Source organism: Callorhinus ursinus, unplaced genomic scaffold, assembly GCF_003265705.2.
Source record: "Callorhinus ursinus isolate GAN/ISIS: 27379988/994484 unplaced genomic scaffold, GSC_fseal_2.0 scaffold3, whole genome shotgun sequence".
Classification (NCBI taxonomy): Eukaryota; Metazoa; Chordata; class Mammalia; order Carnivora; family Otariidae; genus Callorhinus; species Callorhinus ursinus.
Genome location: NW_027397065.1, coordinates 28,391,423 through 28,407,624, shown reverse-complemented (window position 1 = coordinate 28,407,624; position 16,202 = coordinate 28,391,423). Strand labels below are relative to the sequence as shown.

General features: G+C 60.8%; 1 protein-coding gene across 2 annotated transcripts in view; it reads left to right on the top strand.

The window, feature by feature from the left end:
* The window catches only part of UNC5A (unc-5 netrin receptor A), a 60,662-nt gene extending 44,472 nt beyond the window's left edge, over positions 1-16,190 (top strand). The window contains exons 2-16 of one of the 2 annotated variants that reach the window (XM_073889643.1): positions 746-967; positions 5,993-6,136; positions 6,399-6,502; positions 6,649-6,829; positions 7,465-7,632; positions 8,186-8,350; positions 9,359-9,547; positions 9,652-9,954; positions 12,656-12,743; positions 12,992-13,160; positions 13,304-13,537; positions 13,696-13,845; positions 13,927-14,091; positions 14,764-14,942; positions 15,182-16,190. In XM_073889643.1, coding sequence (XP_073745744.1) covers positions 746-967; positions 5,993-6,136; positions 6,399-6,502; positions 6,649-6,829; positions 7,465-7,632; positions 8,186-8,350; positions 9,359-9,547; positions 9,652-9,954; positions 12,656-12,743; positions 12,992-13,160; positions 13,304-13,537; positions 13,696-13,845; positions 13,927-14,091; positions 14,764-14,942; positions 15,182-15,347 — 2,627 coding nt within the window. In that variant the 3' untranslated portion in view covers positions 15,348-16,190. The remainder of the gene's footprint in view (positions 1-745; positions 968-5,992; positions 6,137-6,398; positions 6,503-6,648; positions 6,830-7,464; positions 7,633-8,185; positions 8,351-9,358; positions 9,548-9,651; positions 9,955-12,655; positions 12,744-12,991; positions 13,161-13,303; positions 13,538-13,695; positions 13,846-13,926; positions 14,092-14,763; positions 14,943-15,181) is intronic. The other variant, XM_025866990.2, reaches the window with a different exon arrangement.
* Positions 16,191-16,202: the final 12 nt, after the last annotated feature.

Sequence of the window (16,202 nt, the reverse complement as noted above, 5' to 3'; positions counted from 1 at the left end):
CAGACTGCTGTGGGGGCTTACCTCCGCCAAAGCCTCAGAGCCAATTACCTGTGTCATTAGCAACAAATGACTTGTGGGATGGTTGTGGTTTTCAGTTAAAATTAGAAGGAAGCCCATAGTCAGGTCTCCTTGAAGGGGCAAGACCTGGCCTACGTCCCTCAGGCTCCCAGACATGGTCTCCTGGCCCCCACCCGCCCCTCCTCTGGGCCTCTCCCGTAGCACTGCCACCAGCACCCCCTTGTTCCCCCTCGCAGCTGCCCCCTCACCTCCTTCATCCGCATGCTATTTTTCTGAGCACCTCCTACTTCCGGGGGCCAGGAATGCAGATGAACCCCGAATGGCCCCAGAGACAGCCTGGCATGGGAGAGGAAGGGACCCTGCCCACCTGCCCTGCTGGGGTCCTCTCCTTCCTTCCAGCATTCTCTGGACCTCCTGGGGCAGTGGGCTGCCTCCCCAGGTCCCTGAACTTCTACCTGAGTAACAGTGAGCCCTAACTGCCGCTGTCTGTGGAGGACCCCTGAAGTGCTGGGACTCCCACCCTTGTCTCATTTCACCTCTCCATAGTCTTCAGAGGTGGGTGGGCTCCCCGCATTTTACAGAGGGGACACTGAGGCTCAGGCCTAGATTTGCTGGGCTGCTTTCCCACGGCCCAACCCCAGCCTCTGAATGGGCACGTAGCCCCCAAGGGCCCTGAAAGCCTGGCCGAGGCCCCGGCTCACCTTCCCGCTTTGCCCCCCCGCTGCAGGTGCCCAGCAGAGCGCCACGGTGGCCAACCCGGTACCTGGCACCAACCCAGACCTGCTTCCCCACTTCCTGGTGGAGCCCGAGGATGTGTACATCGTCAAGAACAAACCGGTGCTGCTGGTGTGCAAGGCCATGCCTGCCACGCAGATCTTCTTCAAGTGCAACGGGGAGTGGGTACGCCAGGTGGACCACGTGATAGAGCGCAGCACGGACGACAGCAGTGGTGAGGCCAGGCTGGACGGCCAGGCAGGGCCAGATGAAGGGGAAACGAGTGTCGGCCCCAGGGAAAACGGAGGCCCGGAGAGGGGCTTGCAGTTACCTCTGGCTGCACACATGGGAGCAGGAGGCCGAGATGTCGCCAGCCCCGTGCCCACCGCCCAGCTCCCCAGAAGAGGCAGGACTCCCACACCTGGGACCCCCTGTATATACACCGAGGCCTTCCCCAGGAGGCCCCACCCTCACCAGACCTCACCACTTGGTGGGGGTGTGAGTGAAAAGGAAGCCCCCTACAAGTGCAGAGAGCTGGGCAGCACGGTGGCCTCTCCGTGAGTCCTGCGGGCTGTGGCAGCAGGAGGAAAGCAGGACTGAGGCTCCTCAGGGGAGGTGGCGTGGAAACGAAGGGGTTATGAGAGCCGGTCAGAGAGAGGAGAGGGGACCGGCATTCCAGGAAAGGGGCTGGGCGTGAGCAAAGGCTTGGAGTCAGAGGCGAACGTGCTGGTCAGGGTCAGCAAGGGAGGGTATGAGGTGTGCACAGGCAACAGTGGTGCCATCTGGAAGACTCCCCCGTCGGGCTCTGGAGCGCGGCCACAGGCCCATGGGATTTCAAACTGCCGAGTGGCATGGCTAGAGCTATGGGTGACACTTGGGGCCCATGGGGGTGAGGGGACTGATGGAAGGGGCAGACCCAGTGACACTGAGGAGAAGGGGGCAGTGAGACTGAGCTGAGACGCGGAGGGAGGGGTTCCAGGGACAGCAGGCGGACTCAGAAAGTGCCCTTTCCGTGGGACGCCCCATTCTCTGCCCCTCCCCTGGCCTTAGGCAGCAGGTGGGCAATGGGGATGTGAGCAGAGAGCCCTTGCTTGGGTCCCAGCACTCCCCAAGAGCAGGCCTCTCTTCCTCCTCACTAGCTGGACCCAGTTAAGTTTACTTCCTCTCCCTTCACCTTGGCACTCTGTGATGCCCCCACACATGAGGAGCCCTCAGGTTGAGTCCCGAGACACACAGCACACACCCGTGGGGGCACGGCCACCAGTGTGAGGCCTGAGCTGTGGTACGACGAGGACAGGCTGGCCGTGCCCAGGAAAATTCATGCTGTCAAGGCAGGCGAGGGACCTCAGACCCAGAGGGCTGGCCCAAGCCGCCAGGCAGGAGGGTCTGGGTAGCCCAGGAAAGATTCCAGAGGAGGAGTAATTTCCAAGTGGGAGTCTTAAAACCTCCTGCACCGAGCATTTCGCAGGCCGAAGGGCCAGAAGATGCAAATGCAGGAGTGGCGGGCCAGCCTGCCGAGACCCGGGTATGGGCAGAAGGGGCCCCTGGGAGGCAGGCAGCGGGACATAGGGTTGCGACCACACCAGAACCTTGGAGAGTTGGTGCTGGGCAGAGGGGGACTGGAGGAAGGGGCCCTGCCTGGGAGAACTTGGAAGCTCTCACAATAACCGGGACCTGAGCCGTGAGTTGAGGCAGCAGGTGACTTCGTCTTCAGAACCAGCCTGTTGTGTTACAGATGGCTCTGACTCATCCAGGGCCCCAAAAGGGTTCCAACCAAACATTCAGGTCCCTGGAAGTCACACCTGACTCTCCCCTAGCAGAGTCAGCAGGGGCTGGGCTCGTTCCCGCCAAGCGCCAGGCTCCCCAGTTCGTGACCCTGCCCAGGCCCCTGAGCCCTGCAGTGCCCTGGCCTACGCACGGCTGCTCCCTGCAGCTTCTTTCTTGCAGTGCTCAGAGGTTCACTCTGTGCCAGGCCTAGGTTAGCCCCCAAGATGATCCCCCACCTTCGGAGCCCACCTTCAGACCCCAGCAGAGGTACCGGAAGCCTCCCTGCCCCTGCTACTTGAGGGCCTGGTGGGAGTGTCTGCCTCCCCTGCCCTGGGCCTCGGTTTCCTCATCTGCAAAATAGGGGTGAGGAGGGTCCCCTTGCAGGTTGGTGGGGGAAGCCATGAGATCTTATACACCCCATGTGAGCCCGGTTCCAGGCCTTTCCTCACTTCCCAGCCCACACCCAGGGCCCAGCACCACTTTGGGGCATGACAAGAGCCCCCACTGCTGTGACAGAGCCCCCAGGAAGAGGACAGGTGAGGAGAAGGAAGCTCTAGTCAGACACCTGCCTTCCCGCATCATTGAGGGCCTGTCTGGAACTTCTTAGAAGGCTCTAGGCCAGCCTCCTGCTGCTCCCAGCCTCCCTTTCCAGGCTTCCCCACACACGCCTCCTTCCAGGCTTCCCCTCCACACTGCCATCAGGAGGTCTGGAATCCAAGGCCTGGCTGAGCCATACATGAGAGCCACCACCCCACACTCCCCAACAGACTCTTCTGGCCTTGCTCCCTTCAAACCAGGCAGAGAGCAGAGCTCACGGGGACAAATCCCTCCCATAATCACTGCGGCCCTTTCCTGCCCCGAGCATACAAACTCAAGCCTCCCATGGCCAGCACATCTGACTTTGTATTGATCTTGTTGATCTCTCAACCCAAAGCCATTGAGTGCTTCGAGAAGAGATAGGCTTCCCTTGCTCACGAACAGATGGCACTGCAGTGGGCAGTGGCGCCATGTGGAAACTCAGACCGAAGACCCTGACGCAGAAACATTCTGTTGTCAGGCAGGTATGGGAAGTCCTAGGCCAGCACAGACCTGCAGCCCCGCCCATTCCTGTGTGGCTGGCTGGGTGGACACCCCCGGAGACAGCATCCCTGGCTTCCCCTCACTTGTCCCCATTCCCCATCCAGAAGGCCAGGAGGAGGGACCAAAGCCTGAAAACCCTCACACCCAAACCTGCTGATGCTATAAAAGTCCAAAATTTGTGAGACCAAGCCTTGGAGTCCCACCTGGGATTGTAATTTATTGTGTGTTAAACAAACTGGTTATTAGAAGCAGATTGGTGAGAAAGTGAGAACCTAAGCCCCACTTTGACCTCAGATACCCACTCTCCACCCCACTAACCCTCCACCTCCCCAGAATGCTCGGCCCACCCACACTGGCACCTCCCCATGTGCCCACAGCATTTACACACCCACTTGCACCCCACACACTCCGGGGCCAGCAGGGACCCTGCCTCCTTCCTCCCCTGGCATCTGCTCAGTGACCTGCAGGGAGGAAGGCACCGTCTTCACGTCAAGGACCAGCAGGGCAGGGTCTGGGTCTCCGTCTGGGTCCACCACCCTCCTGGAGCATGTGGGCCTCAAGGGCGCTGCCTGGATCTGGGACATCATGGACAAACTTGGCCCTCATTCATGGCAGCCGGAAGGAGATGAGGGGGTGGCAGTGGCAGGACAGAGAGGGGAGGAGATGGGGAGAAAGAAATAGGAGTGCTTAAATTTAGTGCTGTTCTCCCCAGACTGAGTTGCCTGAGCTCCCACCACCACCACGGGGGATGCAACCGTCCATCCATCCATAGACCTGTCCACTCCGGAAAAGTACTAAGTTCAGAATGTTCTGAAAGTCTCTTTACCACTAACCCCAGAGGCTTAGAGCAGGAGGGCCCTCCGCCACCCCCAAGTGTATGCAAGGCTCCTTCTCAGTTGCCCCGAGACTCCATATGCTTGACAGGTAGCTGGAGCCCAGGCCCTTCTCCTGTGTACAGACCCTGTGAGGGACCCTCGGTTCTCAACCCTCACCTTACCCCCAGAGAATGCACACATTCTTCACCCTCGCGAAAAGGGGCGGCAGGCAGTGCCCAGAACAGAGGGAGCTCAGCCATGAGGACCTCGGTCGGAGGTGGACACCGCGCCCCCACCGCCAAGTCTCCTGTGAGACCTCACCGGGGGCAGGGGCCAGGGAGAAAAATCTGGGCACCCAGGGTGGGAGCTGGAGAGAGTCATGAGGAGGAGCCCGGGCGGGGGTCGGGGAAGACACGTTTCGGAAGTTGAGAGGGAAAGCAGCCTCCTGGCCTGCCTGCTCAGCTGGGCCGCTGTTCCTCCCGCAGTGCAGCCCTAATTGAATTTCTCTGTTAACAATGGAAACACATTGGTTGCCCGGCCTCACTCCCTTTTTCTGATAAGCCGATGACCCGAGGGAAATTGGGGTCAGGAGAAGGAGAAATTGGAAACAGTCTTTTCTCACTGCTGGGGACACTGGTTTTGGCCAAGGGCCAGGGGACCGGAAGAGGGCTGGTATCTCCCCTTCTGGGTCCTCCACCAGGGGGATCTTGGCGCCCCATTTTCGGGTCCAGGTATGGCAGAGGGTAGGAGGGCTCAGTCTGTCGCTGAGAGGGGTCCCTTCAGCCCAGCCCAGTCAGGGTAGAGAGGGTCCCAGATACCCATCACCAGCCAACTTCACCTCTGCAGACTGCCCCCCCATGCCCCCACCCCCCACCGTTTCTCCGGTGAAATGGGCAGGGTGAACCCTGAACACACTCTGGATTCAGACAACCCTGAAGCAGCTACAGCAAGTCTCCGTCTCTCTAAGCCTCTGTTTCCTTATCCATAGAGTGAGAACAATACCATCCAAGGGAGTAGATTGAAGAAAATAAGCCAGCATGTGGGAAACCCTGGCTAAGCCCCAGGGGTCTATTATCATACTACATAATCGCAGTAATTATATTGTTAATAGCTGTTATTATATTATCACATGTCAGAATCTACCTGCTAACCCCCAGGGAGGCGAACCAGATCCTTCCTCACCTTTTTTTAACCACAAAGTCCCCAGAGCTCTCCTAGCTGCCCCACCCCTTCTGCCTTGGGTCCTTGAAGACCAGCCCCTGTAGCCCAGAACTCCTCTCTGCTGTAGTCTCTGAAACAACAGGAAGCCCATTTAGAGACATTTCTGTGGCTCCAGGGAGACAGGCGTTGGGTAACAAAGTATAATGAATGGAAGTGCTAAGGACTGGCTCCTGGCCTTCAGGAGATCTAAATGGAGCACCCCGCAGCAGGGCTCCCCCAGAGTTCCTTCCAGGCTGAGGGTTGCCCTCGGGGTCCACTCTCCTTCTGAGCAGAGAGTAGCCATGGTGGTGGAGGGACTCCCTCACATCTGGGCGGCAACAACCGTGTGAGACTTGGCACAACCAGGACCCTGGCTACCCACCCCTCCTGCCCCCCAGGGCTGCCCGCCATGGAGGTCCGCATCAACGTCTCGAGGCAGCAGGTGGAGAAGGTGTTCGGGCTGGAGGAGTACTGGTGCCAGTGTGTGGCGTGGAGCTCCTCAGGCACCACCAAGAGTCAGAAGGCCTACATCCGCATTGCCTGTGAGTCCAGGGCTTGGCCCTTGGTCAGGGGTGGACGGAGGGTATCACCAGGGGTAAGGGTCTGGTCAAAAAACCTCAGATCCTGCCTTGATGGGTGGAGAAAATGCCTCTGCACACTGCCCAGCCACCCCCATGTCCCCCTAGTCACTTGGCACTTTCTCCTGCCATGTGCCACGGCCCCTGCGGGACCAGGGGCCAGGGCCAGCCAGGCTGAGCCGGCAAGAAACACTCAGGCTGGAGGACACTCTTGCCCTTCTCCCAGATTTGCGCAAGAACTTCGAGCAGGAGCCACTGGCCAAGGAGGTGTCGCTGGAGCAGGGCATCGTGCTGCCCTGCCGCCCGCCAGAGGGCATCCCCCCAGCTGAGGTGAGAGGGGCTCTGGTGCCCGCTCCACAGGTGGGTAGGGCGCCCAGGTCTCGGGTCCTGCCTGCCCTGACACCCCCAGGGGCTACTCTCGCTCCAGGTAGGGCCAGCACGGGCGGGCAGTGCAGTGGCATGGCTCCCTCCCCCAGGTGGAGTGGCTCCGGAACGAGGACCTGGTGGACCCGTCCCTGGACCCCAATGTGTACATCACAAGGGAGCACAGCCTGGTGGTGCGGCAGGCCCGCCTGGCCGACACGGCCAACTACACCTGCGTGGCCAAGAACATCGTAGCGCGTCGCCGCAGCACCTCAGCTGCTGTCATCGTCTACGGTGGGCCCCAGTGCTGGTGGGGCAGAGGGGCTCCCAGGCACAGGGAGGTGGGGCGACGATGTGTGGGTGGCTCCCCATGGAGCCAGGGCCCGGTGGACCAGGCTGTGGCCTCGCTGGGAAGGCCAGGGAGAGGGCTTGAGGGGTGTGTCTGGGCAGAGGTGTGGGACAGGGTGGCAGTCCTCTGTGGCGGACTAGCCCTTGGGTTACCTATGGGCCAGGGACATAGTCCAGATGGAGATGAGGGCACAGGACGGGAGTCTAGGGAAGGTGGAAGATCACAGCCCATGCTCCTGTGTCCCAGGTGTGGGAAGTTGAGTGTTCCAGGCACCCCAGGAGCAGGCAGAGGGGGCGGGTGCAGCAGTTGCCCTCATGAAAGACTGGGGTCCGGGCCGGAGGAGCACGGGAGCTGCAGCTAGGGCTGGCTGCCCGGAGCGCTTGCAGAGCCTGCTGGGAGAAGGGGCTGTGGAGCGGGTACTGCCAGGCCCTGGGGGCTCCCCTCCAGGGTTTCTCTACCAGCACAGCCACAGCCCGCCCCTTTCCAGCTCACAGCCCCTCTGCCTCCCGCCCTGGCCCCTGGGCCAGCGTGTCTGAGGAAGCCCCCGCTCCCTGACCCCAGTCCTTCTCTGTCCGGCCAGTGAACGGTGGGTGGTCGACGTGGACCGAGTGGTCCGTCTGCAGCGCCAGCTGTGGGCGCGGCTGGCAGAAACGGAGCCGGAGCTGCACCAACCCGGCGCCTCTCAACGGGGGTGCCTTCTGTGAGGGGCAGAATGTCCAGAAAACAGCCTGCGCCACCCTGTGCCCAGGTACCAGCGGCCGCTGCCTCCCGCATCGCTCCTCACCACGCCATCTCCGTGCCCTGGCTCCATTGTGCCCACCAGCCTGCCCCCCATGGCTCCATCCCACCCGCCCCCACGCAAGGCCAGGCTCAGTCCAAGGCTGGGATGGGGTTTAGTGTGATTGGAAACAGGGCTTGGTCTGTGTCCAGGCTAGGCCTTGGCAGAGGTACTGAGTCACAGAGTCTCAGGTACAGACAGTGTGGGGCAGGGGCAGGGCACCGCCTGAGGCTGCAGAACCACCTATGCCTGAATCACAGGGTCAGCGTGGAACCAAGTTCCCTTGCTGCCCCAGGGCCAGGACAGCCCGGTAGTGTGGATAGAGCAAAGCAGGCCCGGCATCATCGTGCCTCCCGTCATTAGCATGCGTCATTCGGACCAGTGGACACCAGAGGGTGTGCTCCTTACCACAGCATTGCACCTAGGTCTGGATGCCCAGCAGGGCCGTGCTGGCAAACTGCCGAGGCTGCTGCCCGGGCTGACCGCACCACCTCCTCTCTGTTTCTGTCTGTCTCTCGTCTAGTGGATGGCAGCTGGAGCCCATGGAGCAAGTGGTCGGCCTGTGGGCTCGACTGCACCCACTGGCGGAGTCGTGAGTGTTCTGACCCAGCACCCCGCAATGGAGGCGAGGAGTGCCAGGGCACTGACCTGGATACCCGAAACTGTACCAGTGATCTCTGTGTGCACAGTGAGTCTGCTCTGCCCCAGGAGTCCTCTTGATTTTGCCAGGATTGGCCCTGACCAGCCCCAGGGACCAGTCCCCTGCCACAGGCTGTACCCACTCCAAAGTTTAGGACCCTCGGGAACTCCCCATCCCTAACATACCCACACATGTGCCTGTGTATACCCCAATACCTCCCCCACCTCTCCTGAAACATGCATACATGTGAACCTCTCCCATGTACCCCAGGTTCCTGGATTCCACTCCTTTCCTGCAGTTTCACCTCCACGCGGTCCCCCAAGTGCACACACAAGTCCTATGGGGACACCGGGCTTGTGAGGCCTGTTAATTACAAGGCCATAACTAACAATTAAAGATCTCTGTTGGATTTTTTTTCTCTAGAACACACCCTCCCCCATTCTTTCAATTAAAAACCTAATTATCTGTGTCAATTCCTTTCTGATGGACATTTCTTCCATTATGCAGAGCCCTTCTTAAATCAATATAGCTTCCTCCAGGCAGTCAATCACCCCCTCCCCAGCCTGGCCTCAGGCCTGGGGAGGCAGACAAGGAGAAAAGCCCTGGCACCCCTCTTTCTGGCCCAGGGACGTGGCTATGAATCAGATTAGCGGACACCCCCCCCAGTAAGTAGAGCCCCTACTTTGGGGATCCCAGGAGCTTCCGCCAGCCCCAGCTGCCCTGGGCCCCAGAAGAGTAGGTTCAGCCTAGCAGCCCACTAGGGCTGTCTGGGGAAGCGTCTGTCTCCCTCCTCCTCCATCCTTCAGTAGCAGCAACCTCAGACTGAATGAGCAGTGAGAGATGTGATTTGCCCAGAGTGACACAGCAAGGTGGTGGCAGATGCAGGTTTGAGATGCACACATGCTGACTCCATGCTCCCTGCCACCAGCATCCGCAGCCCCGCTAGTGCTGATGCCCAAGGAGTGAGCGCCTCATCCTCCTGGGGTGTAGACCGCTGACCTCTCCTTCCCGGCCTCCTGCACCCTGCCCCTCCCAAGGCCGCGCTCTTTCCCGCAGCTGCTTCCGGGCCCGAGGACGTGGCCCTCTACGTGGGCCTCATTGCTGTGGCTGTGTGCCTTCTCCTGCTGCTGCTCGTCCTCATCCTCGTTTATTGCCGCAAGAAGGAAGGGCTAGACTCAGACGTGGCCGACTCGTCCATCCTCACCTCAGGCTTCCAGCCCGTCAGCATCAAACCCAGCAAAGCAGGTGGGGTGCCCCCTTGCTCCCAGCATTCCTGCCGGGCCCCCACACCAAGAGCTGCCCAACAGGTCACGTCGTGCCACCCCCTGAGTCTGTCTTTACCCTTGCAGACAATCCCCATCTGCTCACCATCCAGCCAGACCTCAGCACCACCACCACCACCTGCCAGGGCAGTCTGTGTCCCCGGCAGGACGGGCCAAGCCCCAAGTTCCAGCTCGCCAATGGGCACCTGCTCAGCCCGCTGGGTGGTGGGCGCCACACGCTGCACCACAGCTCGCCCACCTCTGAGGCCGAGGACTTCGTCTCCCGCCTCTCTACCCAGAACTACTTCCGCTCCCTGCCCCGCGGCACCAGCAACATGACCTATGGGACCTTCAACTTCCTCGGGGGCCGGCTGATGATCCCTAATACAGGTGGGAAGGACCCCAGAGTGCCCCGGGGAGCTCTAAGAGGCAGAACTAGCCTTTGTGTCCCTCCTAGAGGAGGATGGGACAGCTCTGATGTTTTTCCTGGGCTGCTCAGACTCACCCCAAGTGCTGAGCCAGACCAGCAAGGAAAGGGGAGAGAGTTTTGGAGAGAATCCAGTCTTGGCTGGCAGTGGGGCCAGCACTGAGGCCATGGCCAGAGTGTCTCCCTTCTGTTACCTAAGGGCACAGGACTACTGTCCATTCATTTACACAGTCAGCCAGTCTGTGTGTGCCGGACTCTGTGTTGGGCCCTGGGCCCAGAGGTAGGACAGGTACCAGCCCCAAGGAGCCGGCAAACTAGTGGAGAGGTGGCAGAGGACAAATGCCTGGCCAGGGGGCCGCTCCACCCACCACCTCACGGAAACCCTCTGACAGGGTCCGTGATAGGGAACCCACAGACCCTTTCCATAGTCAACTTTTGAGGAAGCACGGCAGCCTCTGACGTCCCCACCCTGAAAGTCTCTATTCCCTCAGCTCCGATGACCCCACATGCCCCTGAGTTTCTTACCCCTCTCCAGCTGCTCTGGCGCCTGTGCCCTAACTGTAGGTGTTCCTCAGCGCTCCCTCCTGGCACCCTCTCACAGAGCAATCTCGCCTACTCCGTGGCTTTAATCGCCATGTCTGTGCAGATCACTCCCACTCCTCCATCCCCAGCCACATTTCTCCCGGGCGACGGAATCATACACCCAGCTGCCTCCTGGGCAGCTCCATCTGGATGTCTCACAGCACCTCAGATTCCTGGTGCCTAAAACAGCACTGTCTCCCACCCTCCCCCAGAACCTCCTGCTTCCTGGCTTTCCCCACCTCAGGGACAACGGAGTCAAGTTGCTCAAGCCAGAAACTGGAGGTCACCTTGGCCTCCTCCTCTTTTTCAGTTGCCCCCCTCACCTCCACAACAGCTTTAGTCAGGCACACACCAGTCCCGTCATTCTTCCTCCGCAAATGCTCCTGGTTCTTCTCTGCCCCGCTGCCTTTTCTGGCTCAGGCCACCATACCTACCTCTCATCTGGTTCAAGGCATCACCCACTCCCCAGTGAAGCCAGACTTAATCATGTCCCTCCCCTTCTTGAGCCCTCTTCTGGGCTCTCCAATGCCCCCCACACAGCCCACGTGACAAGACCACAGTGACCTGTCTGTCCCTTGCCGGCCAGCTACAGTGGCCTTTACCCCCCATGCACTCTTTTCCTGCCCATGGCCGTCACGGTGGACTCTCGGCACTCCAAACACCATGCTGCCCTTCGCACACACAGGTCCCTCTGCCCCCATTCACTGACTCATCTGCTACTTCTCATTCAGGTCTTGGCCTGGCCGCTCTCCCTCTCTGTGCCTCATGTCCCCCTCACGGGGCTGCTTGGATGATGTGAGATGGTCCGTGTCGAGCTCTTAGGAAGGGGCAGGTGCACAGTGGGTGCCCAGAGACCATCAGCCTTTCGGGCCCCCGCTGTCCCCCAGCACCCTTTGCTACCAACCACTTGTCTCTCCGCCCGTCGGGCTGAGTGCCTCAGGAGAGCAGGGCCCCTGGTTTTCCCTCACTGCGCTGAGTACTGGACCTGAGCACCCACCGAAAGTATAGCCCCGCCACGGAGAGCTGTCACACACGGATCTCTGCAGCCAGTACCGGGAGGCGACACAGAGCTGACGGAGGGAGGGTAGCTGTAAATACGCCATCAGTGGCTTCCCTCTCCTGGCCTTCAGTTTCAGGGCAGTGGTGATATTCCAACCAGCCCACCTCAGAGCTCACTCTGGAGCATAAATGTAAGCTTTTGGACTTGGTGGGATAAAGTCATCGAATTCCTTCCCCTCCCCAGTCACGTGCCTCTGAGGTCCCTCTGATGTAGGTGCCCCTGTCCTAAAAGAGCAGCAAGGTGGAGCAGGACCACTCCTTGCCGTCCCCAGAGGGGCTCTGCAGCCCCTGTCCCACTGCCTCTCCCTGAAACCACTCCTCACTGAGCAGTCACTTCTGATGCTGCCCTACAAGACGCTGGGACAGAGCTGAATCCGCCAGACAAGAGGACATGTGTGCAATGGCTCCCAAACCAGGGAGGGCTACCAAAGCCAGCAAGGTTGTTAAAGGCCGGCCCTACTTGCAGGGGCCACTACCAAATGAGGAGCAAAGTCATGGTGGCTGAGAATGGCTATCCCCAAAGATGGCCAGGGCCAATGGGGAGGAGGAAAGCTTGAGCAGAGCAGGGGGGGCAGGGCACTCAGGCAGAGGTGTGCTCAAGAGAGGGGCTGAGGAAGCTACTGGAAAGGCAGTTGGGGCCAGAGGTGAAGGGCCTTAAGTGCCAGGCCAGGGAGCTGGACCTTATGCTGGAGGCAGGGAAGGTTTGAAGCAGGGTGTGCCCTGGCCCCACCCAGTGCCTTTTGGGTGATAGGTCAGGTAGGTACAGCATACCTGGCACCTTTTGTTCCAGAGTTTTCTATGCTGAGGCTAACTAGGCATGCTTTTCCCACCTGAGTTTCCTTAGCCTCTCTTGGGGTCACTAGGACTCTGTTTCATGTGGGTAGATGGACAGCCTGGCAGTCCCTATGGCAATTCTGTCCCCTAGTCCAGGCTGGCACTGCTCAGTCCTCAGAGGGAGGCTCCTGGGTGTTTGGTGTCTTTGCAGCCCTGGTAAACCCCAGCCCTCCTCCCACTTTGTCACAGGGATCAGCCTCCTCATCCCCCCAGATGCCATACCCCGAGGAAAGATCTACGAGATCTACCTCACGCTGCACAAGCCAGAGGACGTGAGGTGTGGGCGCGGGCCCTGTTGCTGGGGCTGGGCGGGTCCTGCCCTCTGCCTTTAGTCACCATGACACTCCCTACCCATCCACTGTCAGACTTGGTCTGGCACAGCCCTAAGGAGGGCAGGGAAGAACTGCCCATAAGCTGCACCCAGCCCTGAGGCCCCAACCGTGGGGTGCCACTGCCCTGCCCCAGCCGACTCTCAGGACAGCCCACTGACGCCTTTCCCTCCCCACCCATATTTCCCCACTTGAGGTTGCCCCTAGCCGGCTGTCAGACCCTGCTGAGTCCCATCGTTAGCTGCGGGCCCCCTGGAGTCCTGCTCACCCGGCCGGTCATTCTCGTCATGGACCACTGTGGGGAGCCCTGCCCGGAGAGCTGGAGCCTGCGCCTCAAAAAGCAGTCATGTGAGGGCAGCTGGGAGGTGAGCAGGAATGGCCCTGAGCCCACCCACCTGAGCACAGAGGGGTTCCGAGTGGAGCCGGGGCTTCCCACCTGGCCCCGGAGCCACCCTGTCCGCAGGCTGGGCTGCTCCTCAGAGCTGACCCATCAGGCCGTTGCCCGCAGGATGTGCTGCACCTGGGCGAGGAGGCCCCGTGCCACCTCTACTACTGCCAGCTGGAGGCCGGTGCCTGCTATGTCTTCACCGAGCAGCTGGGCCGCTTTGCCCTGGTGGGAGAAGCCCTCAGCGTGACCGCAACCAAGCGCCTCAAGCTGCTTCTGTTTGCCCCCGTGGCCTGCACCTCCCTCGAGTACAACATCCGAGTCTACTGCCTACACGACACCCACGACGCACTCAAGGTACCGCTGCGCACCCCCCCACCCCCGCCCCCGCCACGGGGAGGCCGCACCACCACTGGCACTGAGGGCTGACCACCCCTTTCCTTCTGGGAGGGGGCGGCCGTGGGGAAGGGGGCTCCAGGCCCCAGGCTCAGCTGGCCACCTGGGCTGTGCTGCAGGAGGTGGTACAGCTGGAGAAGCAGCTGGGGGGACAGCTGATCCAGGAGCCTCGAGTCCTGCACTTCAAGGACAGTTACCACAACCTGCGCTTGTCCATCCACGATGTGCCCAGCTCCCTGTGGAAGAGCAAGCTCCTCGTCAGCTACCAGGTGAGGGTGCTCAGGGTGCCTGGAGTGGGCACAGCCAAGGCCAGGCACACCTGACAGAGCCTCTCTGCCCGCCCCCCTCAGGAGATCCCCTTTTATCATATCTGGAATGGCACGCAGCAGTTCTTGCACTGCACCTTCACCTTGGAGCGAGTCAGCCCCAGCACCAGTGACCTGGCCTGCAAGGTGTGGGTGTGGCAGGTGGAAGGCGATGGGCAGAGCTTCAATATCAACTTCAACATCACCAAGGTGGGCAGAAGGGGTCATCAGCACTGCAGAAATGTGCCTCCCTCCTACCCAGCACACACTGGGCCTATCCTGCCACCAAGCCCACCTCCTCCTAGAAACTGCTTAGCAGCTTCCTCCAAGTCTCCGCGGAGAGAGGTGCAGATGCAAACAGACAGATGCAGACAGATGCAATCGCAATCTGACGGGGTGGAGATTGAAGAGGATGTGAGAGCAGCAGGTGGGAGAGACAGAGCCTGGGGGCCCTGGAGTTTCTAGGAGGAGGAACTCTGCACAATGCCTCGAAGGCTGAGTAAGAGACAGACAGTAATGAGGGAAAGGGGGCTTCTGGCAGTGGGAACTGAGTGGGGAGGACAAAGAGGAGCACAGTGAGTTCAGAGTGGTCAGTAGGGGCGACTTGGGGAGGGGTGATGGCGAGAGAGGAGGAGAATGAGGTTAGACAGCTCCTCTGCTCACTGGCTGTGTGACTTTGGGCAGGTCACCATACCTCTGAGCCTTGAGACCTTCTAAGCTCTAGTGAACAGGGTTCTGGCATACCAGGGGTGCCCAGGAAATAGTGCCCATGCTCCCCCCATGCTCTGAGGTGGTTTGGGTGCTCCCCCAGCAGGAGGTGGCAGTGGACCTGGGCCATAAAAGTTCTAACAGGCACTTCCCTTCCCCCTCCCCCACCTCCAGGACACAAGATTTGCTGAGCTGCTGGCTCTGGAGAGTGAAGGGGGGGTCCCAGCCCTAGTGGGCCCCAGTGCCTTCAAGATCCCCTTCCTCATTCGGCAGAAGATCATTACCAGCCTCGACCCGCCCTGTAGCCGGGGTGCCGACTGGCGGACTCTGGCCCAGAAACTCCACCTGGACAGGTGGGTGGGAGATGGGCAGGGAGGGGCTGCAAAGGCCTGCTACAGTCCGTCCCGGTGGGGGAGGATGGGTGGGGTGGATAGGAAGCTCGATGGGGCTTGCACCCCACCCACCAGCAGCCAGGGTGTCCGGTGCACTTGGCCAAGGGGAGGTCCTGCCCTTGGGTGCACTGAGAGGCAGAAGGGTGCAGCCTGGGGTGAGGCAGGGCTGCTGACTGGCTCCTGTCCCCTCCCTTCCACAGCCATCTCAGCTTCTTTGCCTCCAAGCCCAGCCCCACAGCCATGATTCTCAACCTGTGGGAGGCGCGGCACTTCCCCAATGGCAACCTCAGCCAGCTGGCTGCAGCAGTAGCCGGACTGGGCCAGCCAGATGCTGGCCTCTTCACGGTGTCAGAGGCGGAGTGCTGAGGCCGGCCAGGCCTACAACGCCTACACTCTCACCAGCTTTGGCACCCACCAGGGACGGGCAGAAGCCAGATGGGGCCCTTCCCGCACACTCGGGGAGCTGTGTGGACAGGCCCCCTCCTGGTACACACTGTCCCTTAACACTGGCCCTTCAGACCCTGCCCACACTTCTGCCCCTCTGAGGCCTGCCTGGCCAGGCTGGCACTGCCACCTGCTCTGACCTTGCCCCAGCCTCTGGGGCCCTGGGTGGACAGTGCCTAGAGCCCAAGCCAGGCCCAGCCCATCTGTGTGTGTGTATGTGCGTGTGATGCTACCTCTCCTCCTGCCCCCGGCCAGGAGGCCGCATGCACACGGGCATGCACGCACACACTGGGCTTGGGACATGGCCCCCAGAGCTCCTGCCCGAGCTGGGCCTTATGCAAACATTTCTGTGCCTGCCAGGTAGGGGCACATCTGAGGGGCCTGGCTGGACAAGGGGTGGCCCCTGGATTCAGGCACACGACCACCACACGGGCACGTGCCCATGCATGTCTCGTGTGCTCATCTCACAAACTCCGCCCCCCCACCCACCACACACACACACACACACACACACACACACACACACACACACACACACACATCTCATGCTGAACACCCGGAGGCCACTCACGTCTCTCATACCCAGTGTCAGTCCACATCTGCCTCTCACATGCTGCCCTTCTCCCACCCACCCAGGGACACCCAACGGCTCCTCCCTGATCCTCCCCTTGCCCCCAGCCTGGAGGAGCCCTGCCCAACAGGGCATGTGAATATGCAATGGGAGTCCCGGGCTGGACAATGGCAAGTGTGCGTGCCGTGGTGTGCCCGTTCCTGGGG